The sequence below is a fragment of the Triturus cristatus genome, chromosome 4_1, assembly GCF_964204655.1.
Source record: "Triturus cristatus chromosome 4_1, aTriCri1.1, whole genome shotgun sequence".
NCBI classification, from domain to species: domain Eukaryota; kingdom Metazoa; phylum Chordata; class Amphibia; order Caudata; family Salamandridae; genus Triturus; species Triturus cristatus.
In genome coordinates, this window is record NC_140585.1 from 330,884,552 (window position 1) to 330,910,999 (window position 26,448).

Consider the following 26,448-nt stretch of genomic DNA (forward strand, 5'->3'; position numbering starts at 1 on the left):
AGTCTGCCCCACCCCATTCCACCCTGCCTAATCTACCACACTCCCACCCCCCAGCTACCACATGCCACACAAATCTACTCAGTCCAATCTAACCCACTTCACCCCACTGCATCACACTACATCACATCCCAATCTGCCCTACCGTAGCCTACCCTATCCAGTCCACCCCACTCCAACCTACTCCACTCAAATCTACCCCACCCTAATCCAGTCTACCAAATCTCATCCCAATCTACCCCACACCTCTGTATCCAACTCCATTCTAAGCCACTCATCTCTACCCCACTCCAATCTACTCCACTCCAAAATACCCCACTCAATTCCAGTCTACCCTACTGTAATCCACCCAATCTACCCTACTCCACTCTACCCTTCCCCCCCAATCTCAGTCCACTCTCGACTACACTCCAGTGTATCCACCCCAGTCTACCCCAAACCACACCGTCTGTCCCATTCCAGTCTACCACAGGCCACCCAAATCTACCCCAGTCCACTCCACCACACTCCAATCTACCTTACAAACTCTACCCCAAACTACTCAACCACAATCTATCCCATCCAATCTGCCCCACTTCAATCTACTCCACTCCAACCTGCACTACCCTAACCCAGTCTGGCCTACTCCAGTCTACACCACCCTGTCCTAATCTACCCCACATCGCTCTATCTAACTCCACTCCAGTCTACTCCCCTCTAACCCACTCCTTTCCACTCCTGTCTACCCTACATCCCTCCAATCTACCCTACCCAATCTATCCCACTCCACCCTAATCGACCCCTCTCCACTCCTACCTTCCCCACTCCTACCTTACCCAATCCACTGCTTTCTACTCTTCACCCAATTTTCCCCACTCCACTGCTGTATACCCCAATGTATCCCACTGCACTCTAATCCGATCTACCCCACTCCAATCTACCCCACCCTAATATATCCCACTCCATTCTACTTCTACTCCAATCTACCGTAAGCCATTCCAATCTAATACACACAATCCAATCTGCCCCACTCCCCCAGCCTACCTCACTCCACCCCAATCTACCCCATTCCAAACTATCCCAATTTAACTCACTCATCCATTCCACTCCACTGTAATCCACCCAGTCTACCCCACTTCATTCCAACCTACCCTAGTCTAATCCACCCAATCTACCCTACTCCACTGTACCCGATTCCACTCTAATCTACTCCAGTATATCCCACTCCACTCTAAACTACCCTAATCCTACCTGCCCCACTCTAATCTTTCCAAATTCAATCTACCCCACTCCACCCCAATACATCCCAATTCAAGCTACCCCAGTCCAAACTACCATGCTAATCCCATCCTACCACAATCTACCCCCACTCTACGCCAATCTACCCCATTCCACTTTTACCTCAATCTACCCCACTCCAAATGAACCCATCCCACCTCACTCACCGCCACTAGCCATGCTGAACAGCATCCGCACAGTTGTACATAATGGCTAAAACACATTGCTACAGCCAGTAGTTCTCGCATAGGTGAGACCTATTGGCTTTGCCAGTGGTAGTTTTTCTCAGTTATCAGACATGTCCAGTGGCTGCAGCTGATCAACAATGGCAGGGTACAATAAACAGGCATTTGAGCCCAAGCATAGGCCTCAGTCTAACTCAACTAATACACAGACATAAGGCCGATTTTTCATTGGCCAGATAAAACAAGTGCAAGGTTTCTGAACCTAAGGCGTCCTTAATCGGCTGGCAACTTTTTTTCTACTTGTATGTAGACTTTAGTCCCATGCCTGGAACATGAAAAATGCTTCTGAGAAGAGCAGTATAGCTCAGATTAACATTCTAGCTCCAGTTCTAAAGGAATATAAGTGGCCTCACTACAAATCGTGAAGACAGCTAAAGCTTAATCCCTTGTAGGCTAAAGACCTCACATATGGCCTCTGGTCTGTGATACGGCTGCCAAAGTTGGATATTTTAAGGATTGTTACCATTGGTGGACTCTGCATTTTGGTTGCAGGCCTAGTTTTCTCCAGGATGTTTGCTGTGCTCTCCGTTATAACTAATTGATGCCTGTCTATACAGCTTGGACCTGCTAAAAGCCTTAGTACATTCCATACCAGTGATTTCACACCAGTGTCATTGCTTTTGTGATCATGATCTACTTAAAGTTGCATTTAATTTTTCATATTTGAGGGGTGTAAATCAGCCAATGTCACTTTAAATTTCGAAACAGTTAAGAAAATGGGTGAAAGTAGTTTAGATCAGTTTTCAGAAACAAAAGCTTGTTGAGGTCAAACAGCATAATGAACCAACTAGAGATCCTATATGATACTGGGAATTCCAGCCTGAATATCCTTTTTCCTTAAAGTTAAGGGGTAGGGGATCTAAAAAATAATTAGCCAACCTTTGGATTAAATGCTTCATTGGTGATGTAATACAGTAATTCAGGTGTATGGAGAGGTAACTAAGGAAGACAAGTCAGGAGCTGATCAATTAAATCTAGGATTTGTTGTACTTCGAAGGAATTTAGGAAAGCACAAAACTGATCTGGAAGTCCGTCTCAGCTGCCTGTTAAAAGTGTTCAGAATGCTGACCTAATCTGCTTGTATGAACCGTAAAGTCTGTCGATCAGAGTTGGCAGAGTATTCTGTGATGACATTGAACTGTGGGCTTGTGTTCAAGAGGTGCGGGTTTTAGGACTTTACACAATGTCCCCCTCCCCTAACTCAACACCAGTGGGTTACATATAGGCTTGATTGTGTAAGAGTGGGCCGTCTGGTGGCTCTCCTGCCAATGCGCTAAGCAGTCTGACCTTTCTGTTGACTCCACTGACTTGCAGCAGTCTTTTTCTGCGAGACGGTGATATCCCTTCGTGACTAAACAGGCAGTAACTAAGCCATTCTCTAGATACCACTACTAAGTGTAATGGACTGAATTTAAAAAGGTCGTACTGCCTTAGATTGTCTCCCCTTAACAGAAATGATTAGCTAGGTGTAAATGGGTAGCACCCCTAGGTTAGTAAGTTTTAATTCTTTAATTTAAACATTTTTATTGTTGTGATTTGTGACTCTGAATTCTTGATAAGCTGATGAAATTGTAAACTAGTTTAAATTGATGCATTGCTTATGGACTGAATTTGTTTTTGATAAATTACACTCAAATCTGGCAAGCGTTTGCTTCAGAATTTGATCTTTTTGCAATTCTCCCTACTTATAGCTACAACTGCCCGTTGGTAAACATACTGTGACTAGTATACTTGAAGTGTCATTTGGGTTTGCCCATTGTGCACAAGTTACTGCGTTTTCCAGCCTATCTGTGTTTCTACTTTTCATTTGATGGCTTGCTTCCTTATTCTTGTGTTAGTCTGACAGCAATGGTCTCCTAGGCAGGACAATATTTTCCTTGTTGTGGAAATGTATCCTACCACTGCTGATAAGATGGCCTTGCATTGATGGCCTTGCATTGCTCTGCAAGAGGGGGTATTTTATCTGCTTCCTCGTTGATGTTGGCTCTTCTCTCATCCATCCATCCTTCCAGTTCCAGCATTTCCGCCCGCTTGATATACCTGTGCTTACTCCCCAATTACTCTGTCCATCCCTGCCTGCCTGCTCTCCCAGTCAGCACTAGAGCATCCAGTTGTCCTCTGCTAATCGTTTTGAAACATTTGCTAGGTGGCTGCCTGCCAGGGAAGACCTGGCTTGGCAGTTTGGGCTGGTGTCAAGACTGATTTGCAAATGGCTGCGTCTGAACTGGGTTGGCAAAGTGAGCTAAAAAACGATGATTGATTCAAAACTGATCTGTGACTGGGGGCGAGTGTCTGAAAAGTTTCAGCGCTCTGTCCATCATCTCCTTGTGTTTGCTTTGTTTGTCCCAAGTTGGCAGGGTATCCCAAAACGTGGGTCCCTTGCTCACTTTGCCACTGGATTCAAGCTAGCTTTGCTGACGAAGGATGTTCCCCCGAAACCAGTCCCAGGATGCTTGTTACCGGTCTAGGGAAGACCTAACTTGGCAGTTTGGGCTGGACTGTTCCCATGAGAGACAGTCTCAAGACTGATTTGCATATGGCTGGGTCTGAACTTGGGTGGTGAAGTGAGCTTAAGAATGATGATGGATTCAACCCAACTGTGACTGGGGTGAGAGTCTGAAAAGTTTCAGCGCTCCATCCATCATCTCCTTGGGTTTGCTTTGCCTATAAATGTGCTGCGGAAATCTTTTAATGGTGTTTCATATACTTTACGGAAAAAATCAAAATCGCTGCTGTGCATGCATGGAGCATCCATGTTTTTTAATGGTGAATGTCGCACATGATGGCAAAAAAAACCTTAGAGGAAACTAATCTGCCTGCACCTCATTATCATGATGATACCTGTTGGTTTAGCCAATGCGCATTTTTTTTTATATGATACCATTCACTGGACTGCTGACTACATATAACTATGTACTCTGTGTTGGCAGAGACCTCCATGCACTGCTACTGCTTACGTTCTATTGGTACATAGATTCAGATTGCTCAACTTAGATTTAAGAAAGTTTTGGTGCTACTAAAACATGGAGGTTGATAGTACACGTCAGCAGCAAAAAGATGTATTACTTTTACAAAGTACACCAGTACTCATGTGTCCTAATGCAATCTTTTTTACCTACTGATAGCAAGAAACCACTCCTGTTTTCTTAGCTCTGTGAATGGCTCAATGTTGGGATGAGGCTGTAACTCTTTGGTATTTATTTTTTTTCTCTGCTCTTTACAGTGAGATGCAAATATGTCATCAATTGCTCTTATTGGAATATTTGTATCTGTACAGGCAAAAGAATCTTGGGAGATGAATGCTGAAGAAAAACTGGAACAGGGAGCCATTGTGAAAGATCGAGGAACCCAGTATTTTAAGGTACTTTTTCAAGATTTACATTTTAATGTTTTTTTTATTTGCATTTAAAACAAATAAAAAATGGGCTTTCCAACCTGCTTAAATATCCTACCTGCTAAGCAGAACCACATCCCACCCTCTCAACCTCCCCACTCCACATCGGTGTGAAATTTCTTCATCTCAGCAAATCATCCTTTGGTACTTTTACATTGCCCATCTTCTATGTTACGTAGATGTCCCTATAAAGAAGTTGGAGAACCCGTAATCTTTCATAGCTTATGGATGTTGAGGTTTATCTAGCTAGGACAGTAATATATTGAGGCCCTGGCCCCAGAACCTTAAAACCTGCCAGGAGGATTACTCCCCCTCTGCTGTGCTGTTGCTTTGTTGGGTTGGCCTGCAGTTGCTGCTTCTGCCATGGGCAGTGAAAGAACTGGAATGAACTTTACTAACTTGTTCCTGAGTATCTCAAAGGGCTTGAAGTAGAGCTTGCCGCCTGTTCTGAAGTCTCAGGGACCGCAAAGACTTCACCGACCTGGAACCGTGGTTTCAGTTGCCACAGAGGAAGAAACGCAACCAACTCAGTCACTGACACTGTTGCTGGCTCCGTGTCCTGAAGGCACCGCCTCATCTCGCACCGCAACCCTGGTCTCACCTATGTCGACCACCACCACCGAGCACTGCTTGCACTGTGGACTCCGCACCGCCTCGCTTCACTTCGCCACCCTGGTCTCACTGGCGCCGTCGCTGCCTGCTGACTTCGACTCCCGTGACCACATTGTGGCTGGGGGCAGCACTCGAAGTCTCACGGCGCATCGCCTTGTCCCACACCGCAGTCTGGGCTGACCGACGCCAGCTCCCACCAACCAGCTCTCTGTCGCTTGCACCGGGATCTGTCAGCACCATAACGAGTACCGCCTCACTCTGCATCGCAGCCTTGGTCTCACTGACTCCACTGGTCAACCATCACCGAGCCGCTGCTTGCACCACGCCTTGAGGGCACCGCACGCCGTACCGCTTCACCTCACATTGCAACCGTGACGGTTGCCGCGACCGACTCGTCCTAACGTGATCAGCTGCTGCCAAAATGTACTGTTTACGGGTCTGCCAAAACCACAAGCAACATGGTCAGACGGAACTGATGGATTCTGTTTTCAGTATCGCTGTAGCACCGTACTGAGTTACCCACTTCAAGGACCTGCATTTTAAGTTTATTCTTGCAAAGAGCATTTTATTAAGTACTGTATGTTGGATTATTATCGTTTTAGTCTTGTTTTGAATATATAAAGTATTGGATATTTTTCTAAACTGTTGTGCTGTCCTTTTGTAGTGTTTTCACTGTGTTACTGATGGTTATGTGCAAATGCTTTACACACTACCTCTAAGATAAGCCTGACTGCCTGTGCCAAGCTACAAAGGATGTGAGCAGGGGTTATTTCAGTAGTGTATCCCCCTTATCCTAACTAGGAAGAAGGGTCCCTACTTGGACAAAGATACAAACCATTGCCAAATAGAGACCCCATTTCTAACACTTACATTTAGAATGGACATCACTTTTCTTATACTTACTTACCTTACACTACTTTCTCCCCAGTCTGCAGGAAAACAGTCTAACAAAGGAGTCTATGCCCATTCGCAATATTACCGAGAGGAGTAGTCACTCGGTCTTGTGACTCGAAAGACTTCTTCAAACAAAAACCATTTGCACAGCTCCAGAACCAACACTAGATGGCAGGAGTATGCAGAGCATGTGAATGTATTGCACTACATGCCACAAACAGATGCTTACAGGGTAACATAATCCTTCCAACACCACAATTGGCTGTGCCCTCAATGCAGCTGACACCACAGCTAGAAGCATAAACTCTAGTGTCCTCCTTCAGAGACATGCCTGGCTTCAAGTGTCCGGTTTTGAAACTGAGGTTCAGCAAAACCTTTTGGCTCTTCCCTTCGATGTGGAGCACCTTTTTGGTCTCCAGGTAGACTTCCCCCTGGGAAAGATAAAAAAGGATAATGAAACAGCCAAGGCCATGGAGGGCAAAGCACTATGGGGGCAAAGCACTATGGATGAGTTGGTCTGGGATATTTGCTTACGCTTTTCCAACTCTCCCACTGGTTCGCAAACTTTGGCAGGCATCTCTTACCCTCATCCAAGAGGCTCTCACATGGGCACAACAGCCATGGTTCGCCACACTCTCAGAACAGTCAGTAGTTACCCTCAGTGTGCTGTCTAACAGGCAGGGCCTTCTTAAGCAGATCCATGAAGAAATCGGACACCAAAACCCCAGGTCCGTCAACCTTGCAATCTGGCTCCTGATGTCCTAGAGTTTTGTTATTTAAATCTACCATAACCTTGTATTGGACATTTTTTTAAGAAGCATGCAGGCCCATTACTCATGCATGTTATGCTGCAAAGTAGAAAATATGTGTTTACTATTGTCATTCCAAACCCTTTGATCCTCTAATAGCTAAGGTTCAAGACGTTGCCTGTTTGTTTCACTTGCATACCTCCGGTCTAGCTTTTACATTTATAGAGCTACACCTACCGGCAGTAGACACTTTTCTACAAAACAGACAACACACTTACCTATTCAGGATTCCAGTCATTAAAGCCTTTCTGGAAGGTCTTAACACTCATTCCTCCTAGGGTGCCACCAGCTACCACTTGGAATTTCAATATCGTATTAATAAGATCATTGGGCCCGCCATTTGAGACCCTCCACCCCTACCACCTCCAGTCCTTATCCTGGATGGTAACATTGCTAGTTGCTATCTTTTCACTCTGACATGTCAGTGAGCTTCAGGAATTAACTTTAGAAGAACCCTACCTCCATCTAAATAGAGATAGGATGACACTGTTAAAATTCTTCCATGGTGGTGTCTCCATTACACCTTAATCTATTGAATTGCCAATTATAGAAAGGGCTCTTCACACCTTAGATGTACAAAAAAAAGCCCTTTGTGTTATATTGATAGAACCAAATCATTTAGGAAAACGCAGTTCTTTGTTGCAATTTCAAAACCACACAAAGAAAAAGCCATTTCTAAATCAGGCATTGCACATTGGATTGTCAAATGTATCCAAAGTTGCAACGGTAAAATAACTTTACCTATCCCTCCTAGAGCTCACTTCACTCATAAAAAAGGAGCGTCAGTGGTCTTAATGTTTAATATACTTATCGCTGAAATATGTAAAGTATCTTACATGGTCTACACTGTATAGATTTAAAGAACATTACTGTGTAGATGTGATGGCCCGTCAACAAGCCAATGTAGGCATAGCAGTTCCACACACATTATTTCAAACAATTTCCAACCCCACAAGGTAGCCACCGCTTTCGAGAAGGACTTACTACAGTCTATGCTAAGCATGAGTATCTACAGCCACATTTGCCTTTGAATGGAAAATGTTACTTACCCAGTAAGCATCTGTTTGTGGCACGTAGTGCTGTAGATTCACATGCACCCACCATCCTCCTCCCCAGACACCTGTGTTTGTTGCAGTTACTTTTATAAAATATCACAAATTCATTTAGCTTGGGCATCTCACTAGTCTACGCTATATTTCACATTCCATCTTCACCCGCAAGCAAGAGGAGGATTCACTCTTCCTCGTGACTCAAGACTTTCTCCAAAGAAAAACGACTTGCACACATTTGAGATGGCACGGTTATGCTAAGCATGTGAATCTACAGCACTACATGCTACAAACAGATGCGTACTGGGTAAGTAACATTTTCCTTTCTCACTATGGGCTAGTCTCATTTGAGGGTTATTAGGTTTCAGACAGACTTACAAGTTGTGAATGCATTAAAAACATTGTCTGACAAATTCTTCTTCTAATGGAAATTCCATCTTGATGTACAGGAGGGAAAATACAAACAGGCTTCTCTGCAATATAAGAAGATAGTATCCTGGCTAGAGAACGAATCTGGTCTAACAGGAGAGAATGAAGCAAATGCCAAAGCCCTGACTCTTGCTGCCTTCCTCAATCTGGCCATGTGTTTCTTGAAAACAAAGGAGTATTTGCAAGCTTTGGAAAACTGCAACAAGGTACAATGTTTTTGTGTGTACCGCTTCTGCTTGGCCCATGCCTTATAGCAAAAATGTAGCTTCTTACGGTCTTGCATATGCAACACTTGTATGCATGTGTTATCTTTTGCGTTACTAAATGTAAAATGTGCACGGTCTTTTATAGTAATTTGTTAGGTGTGACGAATGGATGATTCAAGCATATTTTTATTTTTGTTGTATTTTATTTACACGGGTATATCTTCTAAATGAGCAACACAATAGTAAATGGTTGTCATACATATACTTTGTAGTGATGTTTTGCTAAAATCCACTGGTATTTCATTTGGTTGATGGTGAATGGTCTACATTACAACAGAACTCTTCTTGGTTATACTACCATTTATTGACTTCTAAAAAAAAGTTAGCATTAGCCTTGCAGGAATTCAAACACATTGCCTCCAGTTTACGTGTACATGTTTCAAGAAGTTGTCGAACTCACCGAGCTGTATTGTAATTATTCAAATCTTGCAGCCACGTTACATTTGTATGATGTGATTAACCTTCAGTTATGCAAATTTCGTATCTGCAACTTAAGCATTAATACAGTCTTATATCCGGATTCATTGAGATGGCTCATTGGATTACTTGTGTTCCTTCTTCAATAATGTTGTAGACAGCTTAGCATTAAATTGATAAAAAAATATTTTGCAGCTTGAATCCTCTTCTAAATTCACATGCTGTGTATTATTCCATCATCTAGCGGTTGTGCCTCAAAGTGTTTGCACCGATTAGTTTTCCGTTTGGGCGTCTGGCAGAGAGGAGTCCTAGAACTTGCTATGATGCTGACCATAAGCATAGAAGGAAACCGGTTTTGATCTGATTTTTTGACCATATTTAAGAATGTATTTAATGGTGTTTAATGTTCTGCATGAACTGCAAGGGTTATTTTGTTTCCAAAGACAAACGCTAAAATGCATACACTCCTGACAGACTGGTGCTGACCAAGCACAACATAGTGTGGCTTCAGAGGAGGCACAAAAGTTACACCGGCCAGAATCTGACATCTGTGAAATAGGTGTTTTTTTAAAATTGTATTTATTTTTGATGCACTGGATATTGTTCTTGGAAAGAAAGTTACACTCCTAAGACAAAGGAATATGGGTGCACAGCACATCATAGGGAGATTTGAAGTAGTCTGAAAGAGTACATGTGCGTCGTTTTAGTACAAGTGATACAATGCCATGGGCAAATAAAGAGCAACCGGTAGGTGTCAGGAAATGGGCTTTGTTATATGGTGTGGTTGTGCAACCTCACCATGCAGTACACTTAACCAACCTCTTTAAGACACGTTTAGTCCGTCAAACCCCAGCTCAACCCTGGGTATTCTGTATTTTTATAAGAATTTGGACACAAAAATGAAAAAGATCCACTGGAGGGTTCCGGAGATGTGTATTTAACAAGTAATAATAAATCAATGCATTTTCATTCCACTTTGAACAAGCCCTTGGCAAATTAAACACATTTGACAAAAACCCAAGTTTTTCTTAAATAAGTTTTTCAGTGTCAATGCGGTCAGGTAGAAGTACTTGGGGGTGACCAACTCTGGCAGAGAGCTAGTCAGGGGGACAAACAAGGTCCTAAGAAACAGTTGCCTCCACAGGAGAAGCAGTCTTGAAAGAGTTTCAGGCTCTATCTGTTTTGCAATAGATTCCTATGGATCGACCTGATGCAAGGGATAAAGAATGCCTAAGATGCTGTGGGTGCGACGTGGTCGAGGGTTTCTTCCTGCAGGCACTCATCAGTCCACGAAAAGGGTGTGGGGTCCTGGTTGGAGGGTTTCTGTTCCACTAGGTCCTCTCCGGTCTGCCCGAAATCCAGTCACCACTGTACTACCATTCGGCTATTGTCTTTTTAACAAGGCAGTCCTTCCTGAGTTGTTAACTGGCCTTCTGAGGGTCCCAGCAACTTCTCAGACAGGGCTCCTGTGCTCAGCGAACATGGGCGCAACACTTTGTTGGATCTTGGTCCTCGGTGCTGCACTGTGGCGGCTTGAAGACTTTGGGCTACCAATGTGCCCCAGCAGGCTACTACTGCTGTTGTGCCCCTGTGTGGCGAACAGTAGGCCATTCAGCTGGCCCTATGAGTTCTCTTGGCTTGATTGGGCTCTGTATATGGCTTCTCCTTACGCAGGACACTGCAGGCACAGTCCCTCTCTTTGTTAGCCAGCAGGTGCAGTCCACTTTAATGTAGCCTCTTTGCTGATCCCTCGGTGCAGCAGGGCAGGCCTTCTTCCTAGTTGTTTGAGATCTTAGGTGACAGGGGCGCCCTCTTCATACTCGGAAAGTGCCCTCGGGGCAAGATGCGGTTGGTAGTCAAGGGCTAACAAGTTCCCTTCCACCTGGTGACCACTTCCTATGGAGTGTGGCATCTGGGTATCTCAGGATGCCCCATTCTGGCCACCCCCAAGATGGCATAATCCCTCTCTTTGACTCCAGAGGTGTGGGCACCAAGGGGGCGACATGCCCCTGAAAAACCTGTTTACCAGCTGGCTTCCCCATCACTGCCCCTAATGCTAGCCTTTCTACCTAAATAATAGAGTAGCCCCTCTCCCAAATGTTCCTTGTTTGCCCTTCAAAGGTGGCTTCACCTTTGAAGCTCGTCTTCTGGGCTTACAGCCGTGTGGCTTCCTGCCTGGGGGAGGTATCACCTCCTCCAGTGACATGCCTCTATTGTTATCTTTGCTGAGAGTTGTTAGCACGTCTCCCCAGGAGGGCAGAAAGCGGTCTGCATGACAGACCCAGAGTGCATCAGTAAACAGGTATTAGAAACCTTGGGAAACTTAAGTGGCAACTTCTAAAATTGCACTATGCCCAACAGTGATGTTGAATTCAATGTATCCATTAAATCAGATTTAATTCTCTGATTCTTTTGATGTTACAGCACCAACTTGTGTAGTCCTGTTCAAAAGTTAGCAGGACTGAGGTGTCAGCCTGTAACTCTGTACTTGCCAATTGGGCTGTTATCCTTTCCATAGTAAAATCGATATTCAAGAGTTTTTACTGCTGGAACATGTAAACATAAATGTTTGACGTTTTAACATAGCACCCTGCCTTAGGGCTTGTTAAGACTTCCTTAAGGGTGGCTTACATATATTAAATAGGGAGGCTTGGGCTTTGCCTTTACCTTTAAATGGCAAAGTGGAATTAGCAGTGGCAGACTCAGAGCCATGTTTTACCATGTTCCTCTCAGGATGGCACAAAAGTGCTATGGTCCCTGGGTGGAACAGTTTACCTTACAGGCCCTGGGTGTCCTTCAATACCCCTGGTACAGTATACTATGGACTTACAAGTAAGTTAGGCTATGCCAATTGGGAACAAGCTAGTTAAACATGCACCGTTTTAACAGTCAGAGTACATGCACTGTCCTGTTTAGCAAGACGCAGAGCAGTTACACCCAGTAGTCAAAATGGGGTCAAAAAGTGGAGTTAAACCTGCAAAAACATGTTTCCTTACACCCCCTATTCATTTTCCTAAGATTTTCTCACCTGAAGCGGTCACTAACCAGAACGTTGCTTTTACCCAGCCTTTGGTGTGCCTTCAGGCACTACAGATCCTTCGTTGTGTTATCCTTTCCTTACAAAATTAGTAGGTCTGTGTATTAGGACAACATAACTTCACAGTATAGAGACTGAGTCTAAAAATATCCAAAAATATTGGTTTGTTTGGCTAGCTCTTAGTACAACATATAAACTCCTAACCTCACAGAGATATTGATGTTACCGGTAACCTCGAACATGACTGATTCGCAAGGAATTCGTGGAAACAGATCTAACCCTTTCATTTGACACTTTTTCATGCTCACTGTGTTCAACAGAAAAACGGTAATGCATTTGCAAAAGTTTATTGAAAAACTCTAATCCTTGTAAATGGAATGTGAACTGCGATTAGTAGACAGATGAAACGCATCATTTTTATAAGCATTATTAGAATGGTGACATTGTCAAGCAATTCAACTATGTTAATTGTTCTTAATATCTGAAAGAAACACGTTAGTTAGATTCCTCACCTTAGAATGAATATCCCCAGGCGTCAGGCTATATCCGGAAAGATTTTTCGTCAGCAATACCCCTTGCGCGTCGCTAGGCGTTGTCTGCGGCTCTGCTTCCGTCGGCGTCGTGCGCCGGAATGACGTTGCCCGGCGCCACCGTCCTGCTCCGGGCGACCCCAGTTTTCTGTCCCAACACCCCACTCCTGAGAGCCTGGTTATCCAGGCCCCTTTCCGTCTGCTCCTCCGGATCGGGAATCCAAGAGGCTGGAACAGTTCGGAAAGAAGCTGTTCTCTTCCCTGAGTTTGGGTCTGCAGGCCTTGAATACCGCTTGCCTCTTGGACTGTTATTCCCACTCTCTGTGGGATGCGGTTGAGGACGTGCTGCCCCTGTGTCTGGAGGAGGCCCGGTCACGGCTCGCCCAGGCGCTTGCTGATGGGCGAGATGCAGCACGGCATGCCATATGGTGTAGACTAGACACCACGGACTCGCTGAGGCGGGCGATTTCGACCACGGTGGCGCTTCGTCGCCACGCCTGGCTACGGTCCACGTCTTTCTCGGGGGATGTCCAGAGTACCCTCCTGGATATGCCCTTTGATGGCACTCGCCTTTTTGGCAAGAAGGCGGATAGTGCGCTGGCTCATTTCAAGGACTCCCGGGCTACGGCCAAGTACTTGGGTCTCTCGGCCCGCGGCCGCAAACTTCTGCCTTTCGTGGCCAAGGAAGGGGCGCCTCCTCACGTCCGCCTAGCCACCGGCCGCAGAACCAACCTGCACGCGGTCGCGGACGTGGATTCCGCCGAGGCGGTACTGGAGGACAACGTGCCGGTCAGTCCACATCCACCCCGGCAGCATCCGCCTCAAAGCCCTCCTAGTCCGAGCTTTCAGGCCCATTCCACGCCAGTGGGCGGCAGAGTTCGCCATCACCTGCTCCACTGGCGTTCCATCACGTCAGACAGGTGGGTGTTGCAAATCGTCCAAAGGGGCTACTCCCTCCCCTTCGAGACGACCCCTCCAGCCATGCCACCACAGTACAACCGCATGTCGGGGATCACTTGAATCTTCTCTGGGAGGAAGTTACGGCCCTCTTGGCCAAGGAGGCCGTCGAGCGCGTTCCTGGTCCAGAAGTAGGTCGTGGTTGGTATTCCCACGACTTTCTGGTTCCCAAGAAGGGCAAAGGGGGCCTACGCCCTATCTTGGACCTCAGGAGCGTCAACGCCTTCCTTCGGAAGGAGCGGTTCAAGATGCTCACCTTAGCTCAGGTTCTGGCTGCCCTAGACCCAGGAGACTGGATGGTAGTGTTGGACTTGCAGGATGCTTATTTTCACATCCCCGTCCTGCCGGCCCACCGGCGTTACCTGCGGTTCACGGTGAGTCAGGAGCATTTTCAATTCACCGTGCTCCCCTTCGGCCTCACCAGTGCCCCTCGGGTGTTCACGAAAGTGATGGCGGTGGTCACAGCTCATCTGCGCAGATCGGGGGTTCCAGTCTTCCCCTGGCTGTTGAAGGTGGGCTCGCCCCAGCAAGTCGTCTCCCACCTCCAGACTACGGCCGACCTCCTGCATTTGCTGGGGTTCTCCATCAATGTGCCAAAGTCACACCTGAGACCCTCCCAGAAGCTCCTCTTCATCGAAGCGGTTCTAGATTCGGCGCAGTTCCGGGCCTATCCTCCGGAGCAGCGGGTCCGGGATATTCAGGCTCTGATTCCCATCTTTCAGCCTCTATCCTGGGTTTCGGTCAGGTTGGTGCTGCGGCTTCTGGGGCTGATGGCATCCTGTTGGTGCATTACGCCAGGTGGCGAATGCGGGCTCTGCAGTGGGACCTGAAGTTTCAGTGGGCCCAGCATCGTGGCAATCTGTCCGACCATGTCTTGATCTCGGAGGGCACTGCGAAGCAGTTGCAGTGGTGGCTCACGAACCGCGATTGGGTCAGCGGCAGATCCCTCTTCCTACCCCAACCGGAGCACGTAGTAGTGACGGATGCGTCCCTCCTGGGATGGGGGAGGCGGAAATCCGAGGACTCTGGTCTCCGGCGGAGACTTGACTCCATATCAACCTTTTGGAGCGGAGAGCGATCCGACTTGCACTGAAGGCATTCCTTCCCGTTGTCCGGGGAAGTGTGGTGCAGGTGTTCACGGACAACACAACCGCCATGTGGTATTGCAACAAACAGGGCGGGGTGGGGTCGTGGACCCTTTGTCAGGAGGCTCTGTGCCTCTGGACATGGCTGGAACATCAGGGCATCACCCTGGTGGTTCAACATCTGGCGGGCTCTCTGAACGCCAGAGCAGACAAACTCAGCCACCGGTACATGATGGATCACGAATGGCGTCTAAACTCGAACGTGGCGCAAGGCCTCTTTCGGCAGTGGGGAGAGCCTTGGTTAGATCTATTCGCCACCGAAGAGAACGCGCAATGTCAGCAGTTCTGCGTGTTGGCGTTTCCAAGGCGGCACTCGCTCGGGGACGCCTTTCGTCACGAGTGGAGTTGCGGTCTGTTGTACACCTTTATGCCTATACCACTTCTGCCCAGAGTGCTGAAGAAGATCAGGCGCGACCGGGCCCAAGTCATCTTAGTGGCTCCGGATTGGGCACGAAGGTACTGGTATCCCGAGCTACTCAGTATGTCAATCGATCCTCCGACACGACTGCCTCTTCGGGAGGACCTTCTGTCGCAGCATCAGGGGACTGTTCTCCACCCGAACCTGTCCAGTCTCCACCTCCATGCGTGGAGATTGAGCGGCGACAGTTGATGCCATTTGACTTGCCTCCTGAAGTCTGTGACGTTATTCTGGCAGCCAGGCGTCCCTCCACTAAAGCGGTATATGCCTGCAGGTGGAACAAATTTGTGGCATGGTGCACAGCAAAGGCTGTGGATCCCCTTTCCGCCCCTCTTTCTGAGGTTCTCCTCTTTCTTCTTTCTCTAGCCCAGCAGGGCTCTGCTCTGGGCACCTTGAAAGGTTATCGATCAGCTATTTCTGCTTTTCTACGGCTTCCTGATCAGCCTTCTCATTTCAAATCCTCTGTTTCTCGTTTCCTTAAGGGCATTACTCACATGTTTCCTCCTGTCCCCTTCGTAATGCCTCAGTGGGATTTAGTCTTGACCTTTCTAATGTGCGCTCCCTTTGAGCCTCTTCACAATTGTCCCATTCGTCTTCTGACTCTTAAGAATGCTTTCCTGGTAGCGATCACCTCGGCTAGACGGGTGAGTGAGCTCCAGACGTTATCGTCTAAGCCTCCTTTTCTTTCTGTTCATCCGGACAAGGTTGTCCTCCAGACTCGTCCTTCCTTTCTTCCAAAAGTGGTAACTCCCTTTCACATCGGGCAATCTGTCACCTTGCCCACCTTCTTTCCGCCTCTGCATCCTTCGAAAGAGGAAGAGAGGCTCTACCGTCTGGACCTAAAACGGGCGTTGTCCTTTTATTTGGACCGCACCAAACCGTTCCGGGTGGACGACCAGCTGTTTTTTTTGATACGTGGGTGCTAAGAAGGGGAGGGCAGTACACAAGCGGACCATCTCGCGGTGGGTCGTATTGTGTATAAAAGCTTGTTACTCCTTGGCTAAAAAGGACCCTCCTGTAGGACTGAGAGCCCATTCCACCCGGGCCACAGCGGCTACTACTGCCCTGGGACGGGGAGTCCCTTTGCAGGACATCTGTCAGGCAGCTACGTGGGCCTCGCTGTACACGTTTGCCAAGCATTATTGCCTGGACAGCCAAGTCCGGAGAGATGGCTTCTTTGGCCGTTCTGCTCTCCAGGACTTTTTGGTGTGATCTTGGTTCGCAGACCCACCACCGGGGTGGGTATTGCTGGGGTATCTATTCTAATGTGAGGAATCTAACTAACGTGTTTCTTTCAGATGAACAAGTTACTTACCTTCAGTAACGATGTATCTGTAAGAAACATTAGTTAGTTAGATTCTTCACCGACCCACCCATCCTCCCCGTTCTGCGAACCAACATCTAGGGTTAAGGCTATCCTTTCTAGGGCCCTAGATTTTTTTTTGGCACTAGTGTCGGTCTCTTGCATGGCTCTGCGTTCCTGGCGCGGAAAGCTATGTAAAGAACTGACGTCAGCGCACGAGGGCGGCGTCTAAGTACTCCGTCATTCCGGCGCACGACGCTGACGATGGACGCGGAGCCGCACACGACGCCTAGCGACGCGCAAGGGGTATTGCTGATGTAAAATCTTTCCGGATCCAGCCTGACGCCTGGGGATATTCTAAGGTGAGGAATCTAACTGTTTCTTACAGATACATTGTACCGAAGGTAAGTAACTTGTTCGTTACTCCTCTCTATCATTAGTACCTCTACCCTAACGAGAGCATAGCAGGAGTACCCTTCTGCTAGACAGGTTGGAATGCTCTAACCCCAAACCTTGGCACAGTGTGTCAGGAAGCAGGCCTCCATGCATGTGGGAATGTGGGTTTCTGCTGCCTCCTGAAAACTGACCATTCTTGGTGTGGTTTTTTCTGGCATCAGGCAGCCTGCCACCAACAGACAGTTTTCTGGACCCATGGGGTGACAGCCCTTGCTATCTGAGACCAGAAACCAATTCCATCTTGGTTGGAGTGTCGTGCTTTCTCCCCCAAGCAGGCACAGTGCGTGAGAGGGATGCTTCAAAGGCCTAGCCGCCTTTCTAATGCAACCTGATTCTCTGCTGCTAGCAGCAGTCAACAGCCCGGTTCAGAGTCCCACTTTTGGCAGGAGAACAAGATGGAAAACTACGTGAGAATTGAAGGTGTACCCATCGTAAGCTCCCCCGCCGACTCCACGCCTCAGGTGCTGAAGGCGAAGTGAAGCACATTTTTCTGTGCCTACCATCTTGAAGATGGTGAGACTTATCCAATCAGGGCTAGGGCTATTCCCTCCTCCCACAGGAGGGTGGCATTACAGATGGTGTAGACACACCAGGTAAGAAACCCATTGGTCCCTACCTGTCACTCCCCTAAATTTAGTATTTAGGTGGCACCCCCACACCCTGAAAGTAGATTCCTATCTGAAAGAAACACGTTAGTTAGATTCCTTACCTTAGAATATCCCCAGGCGTCAGGCTGGATCCGGAAAGATTTTTCGTCAGCAATACCCTTGCGCGTTGGCAGGCGTCGTCTGCGGCTCCGCATCCGTCGTCGGCGTCGTTTTCGCCAGGATGACGTCGTCAAAGTACTTTGACGCCACCCTTGCGCGCTGACGTCAGTAAGCTCAGATCCGGTAAGAGCATACACTTAGTCATTTTTTGGCTAACTTTTTGGACATTTTTGTCTATCTTTTTCGAGTCGACTTCGACTCCTGGTACTGGTAGGGATGCCCGGATTCAAGCCGTGTGACATCTGTCACCGACTAAAGTCGGTTACCGCCCCCCACCATCGGTGTCTCTACTGCCTTGGGGCAGACCACGATGACAAGTCGTGCCCCGACAGCGGGGCCTTGTCCTCAAAGGCCAGGCAGGAGCGGTCCCGCAAGCTCCTCGAGATCCGGCAGTCGGCTCCGCGCCGCTCGAGGTCCCGGTTGAGGAGGTGGTCGAGGGACCGGTTGCAGAGCTGAAGTCCTCACCGCTCGTCGGGATCCAAGTCCTCGCATTCAGGTAAGTCGAGGCATAGTAAAAAGAAGTCGAAGAAGCAACATCGCTCTGACTCCCCTCGCCGGTTGCACGACTCGGCCGAGGGTTCGGGTGGCACCACCCGAGCGGCTCCGCCGGAGCCGCAAGAGTCGCATCCGGCCCCATACCCTCCGGTCCCTGGGCCTCATGCGACTCCGGACGAGAACTGAGACTTCCTCGTGGCCATGAGGAGTCTCGCTCCGCCGTCGAGGCCTGCCGGTGCACCTCCGGGCCCGCAGGTGCGACTGGGGGTCCTAGCGAGCCGGCGGCTTTGGCCCCGGCGCCGTCGTCTACTTAGGTCCTGACTCCGCAGGTCCCCGTGGGATCCAGGCTTTGATCCCGGTCGATGCCGGTTGACCTCACGACGACTCCGCCGGCGCCGACCCCCATGGTGTCGCCTCCGGCGCCGTCCTCTGACGACGCTGTCCCTAGTTTCGGCGCCGTCTCCGGCGTCGATGGGTGAGCATTTCATTTATGACCCGGCTCCGTCCTTTCTGCCTGTTTACCAGGAGACTGATGAAGGGGAGGACTGGGAGGGGTCTGAGGACCCTCTGGCACAGCAGTGCCAGTTAAGTCAGGACTGGGCAGACGAGCTGGGGGATGCCAGTGGTCTAGACACTTTGCCTGACATTGGTTTCATCTCTCCTCCTTCCGTGGCTACGGAGGAGGGTGCAACTTATGCTGTGGTGCTGCGCAGGGCGGCCCAGGCCTTACACCTGGAACTCCCTGCAGCAGCTGCGAGGGCTAACCTCCTCACTGAGGTGCTTCAACCGCCAGTAAGCTCTTCGGAGCCTCTACTGCAGTTCAAGGAGGCCCTCACTGACGTTCTGATGGGCACTTGGTCCAAGCCCTCCACAGTCTCTCCTGTGGATCGCAACGTGGCCCGGCCCCACCGCACAGCTCCGGGCGACCCCAGCTTTCTGTCCGTACACCCCACCCCTGAGAGTCTGGTCATCCAGGCCTCAACGTCCCAAACCGCCTTCCTGTCCGCACCTCCGGATCGGGAATCCAAAAGGTTGGAGCAGTTTGGCAAGAAACTGTTCTTCTCCCTCAGTCTGGGGTTGCGGTCCATTAATACCGCGTGCCTTTTGGACCGTTACACCCACTCTTTGTGGGATACGGTGGCAGACGTGCTTCCCCAGTGTCCGGAGGAGGCCAGGACACGGCTCGCCCAGGCTCTTGCTGAGGGGCGTGATGCAGCACGGTACTCCATTCGATGAGGACTTGACACCACGGACTCGCTGGGTAGAGCAATTTCAACGACGGTAGCGATTCGTCATCACGCCTGGCTGAGGTCCACGAACTTTTAAGAGGATGTCCAGAGCACCCTCATGGACATGCCCTTTAATGGCCGTCGCCTTTTTGACGACAAACCAGATAGTGCGCTGGAGCGCTTTAAGGACTCCAGGGCTACGGCCAGGTCCTTGGGACTCTTGGCCCAGCGCCAGCAAACTTCTGCTTTTCGTCCCTTTCGTGACCAAGGAAGGGGCACCCCCGCACGTTTGTCCAGCCACAGGCCTCAGAACCAGTCTCAGCGCAATGGCGGACGTGGATTCCGCCGTGGCAGAGCAGGGCGACAGAGAGCTGGTCAGTCCACATCTGCTCCTGCAGCATCCGCCTCAAAGCCTTCCTAGTCCGAGCTTTCAAGCCCATTCCACACCAGTGGGAGGCAGAGTTCGCCATCACCTGCTCCACTGGCGTACCATCACTTCGGTCAGGTGGGTGCTGCAAATCGTCCGAAGGGGCTACTCCCTCCCCTTCGAGGCGACCCCTCCAGCCATACCACCACAGTACCACCGCATGTGGGGGGATCACTTGCAACTGCTGCAGGAGGAAGTTACGGCCCTCTTGACCAAGGGGGCCATCGAGCGTATTCCCGGCCCAGAAGTAGGACGGGGTTGTTACTCCCACTAATTTCTGGTTCCCAAGAAGGGCAAAGGGGGCCTACGCCCTATCTTGGACCTCAGGAATGTCAACGCCTTCCTCCGAAAGGAGAAGTTCAATATGCTCACTTTAGCTCAGGTTCTGGCTGCCCTAGACCCTGGAGACTGGATGGTAGCGTTGGACTTGCAGGGCGCTTATTTCCACATCCCCGTGCTGCTGGCCCACCGGCGTTAACTGCGGTTCACGGTAGGCAACAAGCACTTTCAGTTTACCTTGCTCCCCTTCGGCCTTACTAGTGCTCCTCGGGTGTTCACGAAAGTGATGGCGGTGGTCGCAGCTCATCTGCACAGATTAGGGGTTCCAGTCCTCCCCTATCTCGACGACTGGTTGTTGAAGGTGGGCTCGTCCCGGAAAGTCGTCTCCCACCTCCAGACTACGGCCGACCTCCTGCATTCGCTGGGATTCTCCATCAACGTGCCGAAGTCACATCTGAGTCCCTCCCAGCAGCTCCTCTTCATCGGAGCGGTTCTGGACTCGGTGCAGTTTCGGGTCTATCCTCCTGAACTGCGGTTTCGGGATATTCAGGCTCTGATCCTTATCTTTCAGCCTTTATCCCAAGTTTCGGTCAGGTTGACCCTACGGCTGCTGGGTCTGATGCCCTCCTGCATCCTGCTGGTACATCACGCCAGGTGGCGGATGCGGGCTCTGCAGTGGGACCTGAAGTTCTAGTGGGCTCAACATCAGGACAACTTGTCCGACCACATCCTGATCTCAGAGGGCACTGCAAGACAGTTGCAGTGGTGGCTCACGGACCGCGATTGGGTCAGTGGCAGATCCCTTTCCCTACCCGAACCAGAGCACACAGGGGTGACGGATGCGTCCCTCCTGGTATGGGGGGGGCCACATGGGAGAGGCGGAGATCAGTGGCCTCTGGTCTCCGGCGGAGTCCCGGCTCCATATCAACCTGTTGGAGCTGGGGGCGATCCGGCTTGCACTGAAGCCATTCCTTCCCTCTGTATAAGTATAAAGAACCTTATTAAGCGCTCGAATGACTGAGGCGTCTTGGCGCTAAAGTGTGAAAAGATGACTAAGGTGGAAATTGGTAGCTACTAAAGATTGAACAGCCGGAACTTCAGGGCTATCCTGAAAGAAGAGAAATCTGGCTGAAGACGTAAGGCAACAGGAAGTTTGTTCCATCACTTAGCTGCACAGTTAAAGAATAAGCGGCCGCCCCATCTGGCACGTCTGTATCTAGAAGTGCATATAAGGCCAAGATTGGTCTCGCAGGGGAACATAAAGCCTGAACCTTTTATGACAGTCTATGGAACCACCACCATAGCGAGCCTTGTGCACCAAGCAGAGTGCCTTAAACTCAATTCTCTGTTGAACAGGAAGCCAATGTAGGGACCTCCTTGCGTTGGAGGTGGGATGACCCTTCGGAAGTTGTAAAACAACACGGACAGCAGCGTTCTGCAAAGATTAAATTTTGCTAATCTGATACCTATCAGTGCCCAGAAACATCGCATTACAATAATCGAGTCTGGACATGAAAAGGGCATCCATTACCGTCTTCTGGAGTGCCCTAGGGTTTTGAGCAGAAAAAAACAGGCTGAGGTTATACTGTTCACCTGAGCTGACATGTTCAATTTATTATCAAAGATCACTCCGAGATTTCTCACCTTTCCCACGGGTAGGGGATATTCCCTCGCCTCTGGCGGCCACCACCGGTTGCTCCATATTGGTGGTCCATTCCCAAATTCGATAACTTCAGTTTTCTCTGTGTTAATTTTTAAAAAACTTTGCCTCATCCAGTCCATTATGTCCTTAAGACTAGCATGGAACCTTGCCGCTGTTAACTCTGGTCTGTCAGATAGCGAGATGACCAATTGCGAGTCATCCGCATAAGACACAAAGGTAAAACCGTGCTTCCTCACTACACTAGCCAACGGCCTCACATAGAGATTAAACAAGGTGGGGGACAAGGCTGAGCCCTGTGGAACACCGCAGGGCAAGTTGAAATTGCCTGATTGTAAACCCTCCCAGTTCAGTGATTGCTTTCTGTCATCCAGAAAAGAGGAGAGGAAGTGTAGTGCAGGTGTTCACAGACAGCCCCACCGCCATGTGGTATTGCAACAAACAGGGCGGGGTGGGGTCATTGACCCTTTGTCAGGAGGCTCTGCGCCTCTGGACATGGCTGGAACATCAGAGCATCACCCTGGTGGTTCAACACCTGGCGGGCTCTCTGAACGCCAGGGCGGACGAACTCAGCCGCCGGTGCATGATGGATCACGAATGGCGTCTAAACTCGGACGTGGCGCAAGGCCTCTTTCGGCAATGGGGATAGCCTTAGTTAGATCTGTTCGCCACCGAAGAGAACGCGCAATGTCATCAATTCTGCGCGTTGGAATTTCCAAGGCGGCACTCGCTCGGAGACGCTTTTCGTCGCGAGTGGAGTTGCGGTCTGTTGTACGCCTTTCCGCCTATACCACTTCTGCCCAGAGTGCTGAAGAAGATCAGGCGCGACCGGGCCCAAGTCATCCTTGTGGCTCCAGATGGGCACGAAGATACTGGTACCCTGAGCTACTCAGTCTGTCGATCGATCCCCCGATCCGACTGCCTCTTCAGGAGGACCTTCTGTCGCAGCAGCAGGGGACTGTCCTCCACCCGAACCTGTCCAGCCTCCACCTCCATGCGTGGAGATTGAGCGGCGGCAGTTGATGCCATTTTACTTGCCTCCTGAAGTCTGTGATGTCATTCTGGCAGCCAGGCGTCCCTCCACTAAAACGGTATACGCCTGCAGGTGGAACAAATTTGTGGCATGGTGCACAGCAAAGGCTGTGGATCCCCTTTCCGCCCCTCTTTCTGAGGTTCTCCTCTTTCTTCTTTCCCTGGCCCAGCAGGGCTCTGCTCTGGGCACCATCAAGGGATATCTTTCAGCTGTTTCTGCGTACTTAAGGCTTCCTGATCAGCCTTCTCTTTTCAAGTCCCTTGTTGTAAATAGATTCTTAAAAGGCATTACTCGCATGTTTCCTCCTGTCGCCTTTGTGATGCCTCAGTGGGACTTGAATCTGGTGTTAACTTACCTGATGTGCGCTCCCTTTGAGCCACTTCATAACTGTCCTCTTCATCTTCTGACTCTCCAGACTGCTTTCCTGGTTGCCATCACCTCTGCCAGAAGAGTGAGTGAGCTCCAGGCCCTTTCATCTAAACCTCATTTCCTTTCTGTCCATCTGGACAAGGTTGTTCTGAGGACTTGTCCTTCTTTTCTTCCTAAGGTGGTTACTGCCTTTCACATCTGGCAGTCCATTACCTTGCCCACCTTCTTTCCGCCTCCGCATCCCTCGAAAGAAGAAGAGAGGCTCCACCGTCTGGACCCAAAACGTGCGCTCTCCTTCTATCTGGTCCGCACAAAACAGTTCTGGGTGGACGACCAACTCTTTGTTGGCTACGTGGGCGCTAAGAAGGGGCGGGCAGTGCACAAGCGAACCATCTCTCGGTGGGTCGTTTTGTGCATTAAGGCCTGTTATTCCTTGGCTAAGAAGGATCCTCCTGTGGGGCTGAGGGCCCATTCCACTCGTGCCACAGCACCTACTACTGCCCTGGGACGGGGAGTCCCTCTGCAAGACATTTGTCAGGCAGCAACGTGGGCCTCGCTGCACACGTTTGCCAAGCATTACTGCCTGGACAGCCAAGTCCGAAGAGACAGCTTCTTCGGCCGTTCCGTTCTCCAGGACTTCCTGGTGTGATCTTGGTTCGCAGACCTACCACCGGGGTTGGTATTGCTGGGGTATCTATTCTAAGGTAAGGAATCTAACTAACGTGTTTCTTTCCGATGCACAAGTTACTTACCTTCGGTAACGATATATCTGTAAGAAACATTGGTTAGTTAGATTCCTTACCGCCCAACCCATCCTCCCCGTTCTGCGAACCGATATCTAGGGTTAAGGTCATCCCTTTCAGGGCCCTAGTTTCATGGCACCAGTGTCGGTTTCTTGCATCGCTCTGTGTTCCTGGCGCGGAAAGCTATGTACAGAACTGACGTGCGAGGGCAGCGTCTAAGTACTCCAACATCATCCTGGCGATCACGACGACTGACGCGGAGCCGCAGACGACGCCTACCGACGCGCAAGGGTATTGCTGACAAAAAATTTATCCGGATCCAGCCTGGCGCCTGGGGATATTCTAAGGTAAGGAATCTAACTAACTAATGTTTCTTACAGATATAGCGTTTCCAAAAGTAAGTAACTTGTGCGACGACTTACGAAGCCCATACTGAAGAGACGTGCCAGCAAGAAAGAACGACCAGTAACTGACTTGGCACAAGCCCAACCTGCCTGTCTGCTGCCTTTCACCCCTGCTACAAAAGTCGGCTCATCCTTCAGGCCCAGCGACCTGCAAAACCCTGGTAGGACTGCATGCCTTCAACAAAGGTCAAGATCTCCCGTGGGCAGTGGATGCGTCCAGAATTCCAGAATAAACAGAATTTAAAGAACAAGAACTCTGCCCTGAGGAACCATGAAACCACCTACCGGACTCACCTCTGCACCCAATGTACACGGCCTGAGTCCCAGTGGCCCACCGGTCTTGTGAAGGTTACCCAGCGATTCTGAGCAAGAGTCCATCATGGGTTGACCCCTGCCAGACTCTACGTTGCCACCTGCAGCCTCTGTACATTGACCCCCTAATTGCAACTTGCTCTGGTAAGACTTTTCCGACTTCAAAGGACACTCTTGCACCCAAAGCCCGTGGACCCTGTGGAACTTGACCAACAGTGTCCCTACGTCCCCAAGCACCGTTACATACGTATGCATCTGTAGGTTTTCTTCATCCAGCCTCCTGGCCAGAGCCTGCAGCCTTTTTCCAAAACCGATCTCCCCCATTGAGTTGTATCGGGCACCCGATGCTATGTTGGCATTCTGCACCCAGTCACCCCAGTGCCGCTGAGGGTGTAGTTTGGTGCTGCCTTTTAACTTAGATCTTGTTCTTAAAATAAACCTAGAGAGAAGCTTTTTTTCTTTTTTTTAAGTTGAATAAGCTTTATTGAATCATAAAAATCAATAACATACATTAAAGGCCTAAAGAATAACAAAATGCATAGGATCTCTTGTAAGCAAAATAGAGTAGGCAACAAATCATAGTAGAAAGCTATTTACATTTTGGGAAAATAAGGGAAAGGAAAGAGGGGGAAAGGGAGAAGACTGGGTATAAAATACATTTATAATCATAATCACTAAATAGATGTCAATACTATGCTCCTAAGAAACTTGAAATATAAAGAACAAAAAACTGTTGAGTAAAACCTTCGCCAAATAGTAGAAGAAGAAGAAGAATAAAACAAAGAGGAAGGAATTCAAGGGGGTTGGAAATTTTCTGAACAATAATGAGAAACATTATTAATTGAAACCATATTTAGATAAGTAGTTAATGGCAACCAAAATACATCTCCATTTACATGTGTATTGCATTGTGAGGCATAAGCAACATCTAACCTATGGTTTTGACATACAGTATTCCACCATGACTTAGTTGAAAGTTTGGTCAAACATTTTCAGTTCATCGTAATTTGTTGAAACGCTAAAGCCAACATAAGATCAAACAACCCTCTTTCATAGGAAGGTAAAGGAATGGATTCTGATAGACTTCCCATAAAGAGAAGAATATTGGACATAGGTGTGTGGTTCCGAAAATGTTTAGATAAACGAGCCCAGATTTGTGTTGTAAAAGAAATAACAGGGGGACATGAAAAAGGGAGATGTGAGAGATCTGCTGATGGAAAATCACAGGACCAACATTTCCTATTGTCTGTGTGTGAAATTAGCTATAGAAATGGGAGTGAAATATAATCTGTGATATAGAAAAAACATAAATTGAGTGGTGGAAGCGGATCTTGAGATCCTCAGCGACAGAGCCCAAATCTTATTCCATATATCAGTGCTCCACTGAAAACCTAAGTCTGATTCCCAGGCAAGTTCCACCTTAGTTTTGTCTCATTCTTGATTCGTGGTGTAAAAGAATTTATAAATTAAGGAGGCTTTTGGAATCGATGCTAAGATTTTAAAAAGTGAGTCCTG

At 48.9% G+C, this 26,448-nt stretch overlaps 1 protein-coding gene across 1 annotated transcript in view; it reads left to right on the top strand.

The window, feature by feature from the left end:
- FKBP4 (FKBP prolyl isomerase 4) overlaps positions 1–26,448 on the top strand; it is a 475,143-nt gene that overhangs the window by 372,770 nt on the left and 75,925 nt on the right. Inside the window, exons 7-8 of the mRNA XM_085652302.1 lie at positions 4,777–4,860; positions 8,707–8,892. Of these exons, the coding sequence (XP_085508428.1) occupies positions 4,777–4,860; positions 8,707–8,892 (270 nt within the window). The remainder of the gene's footprint in view (positions 1–4,776; positions 4,861–8,706; positions 8,893–26,448) is intronic.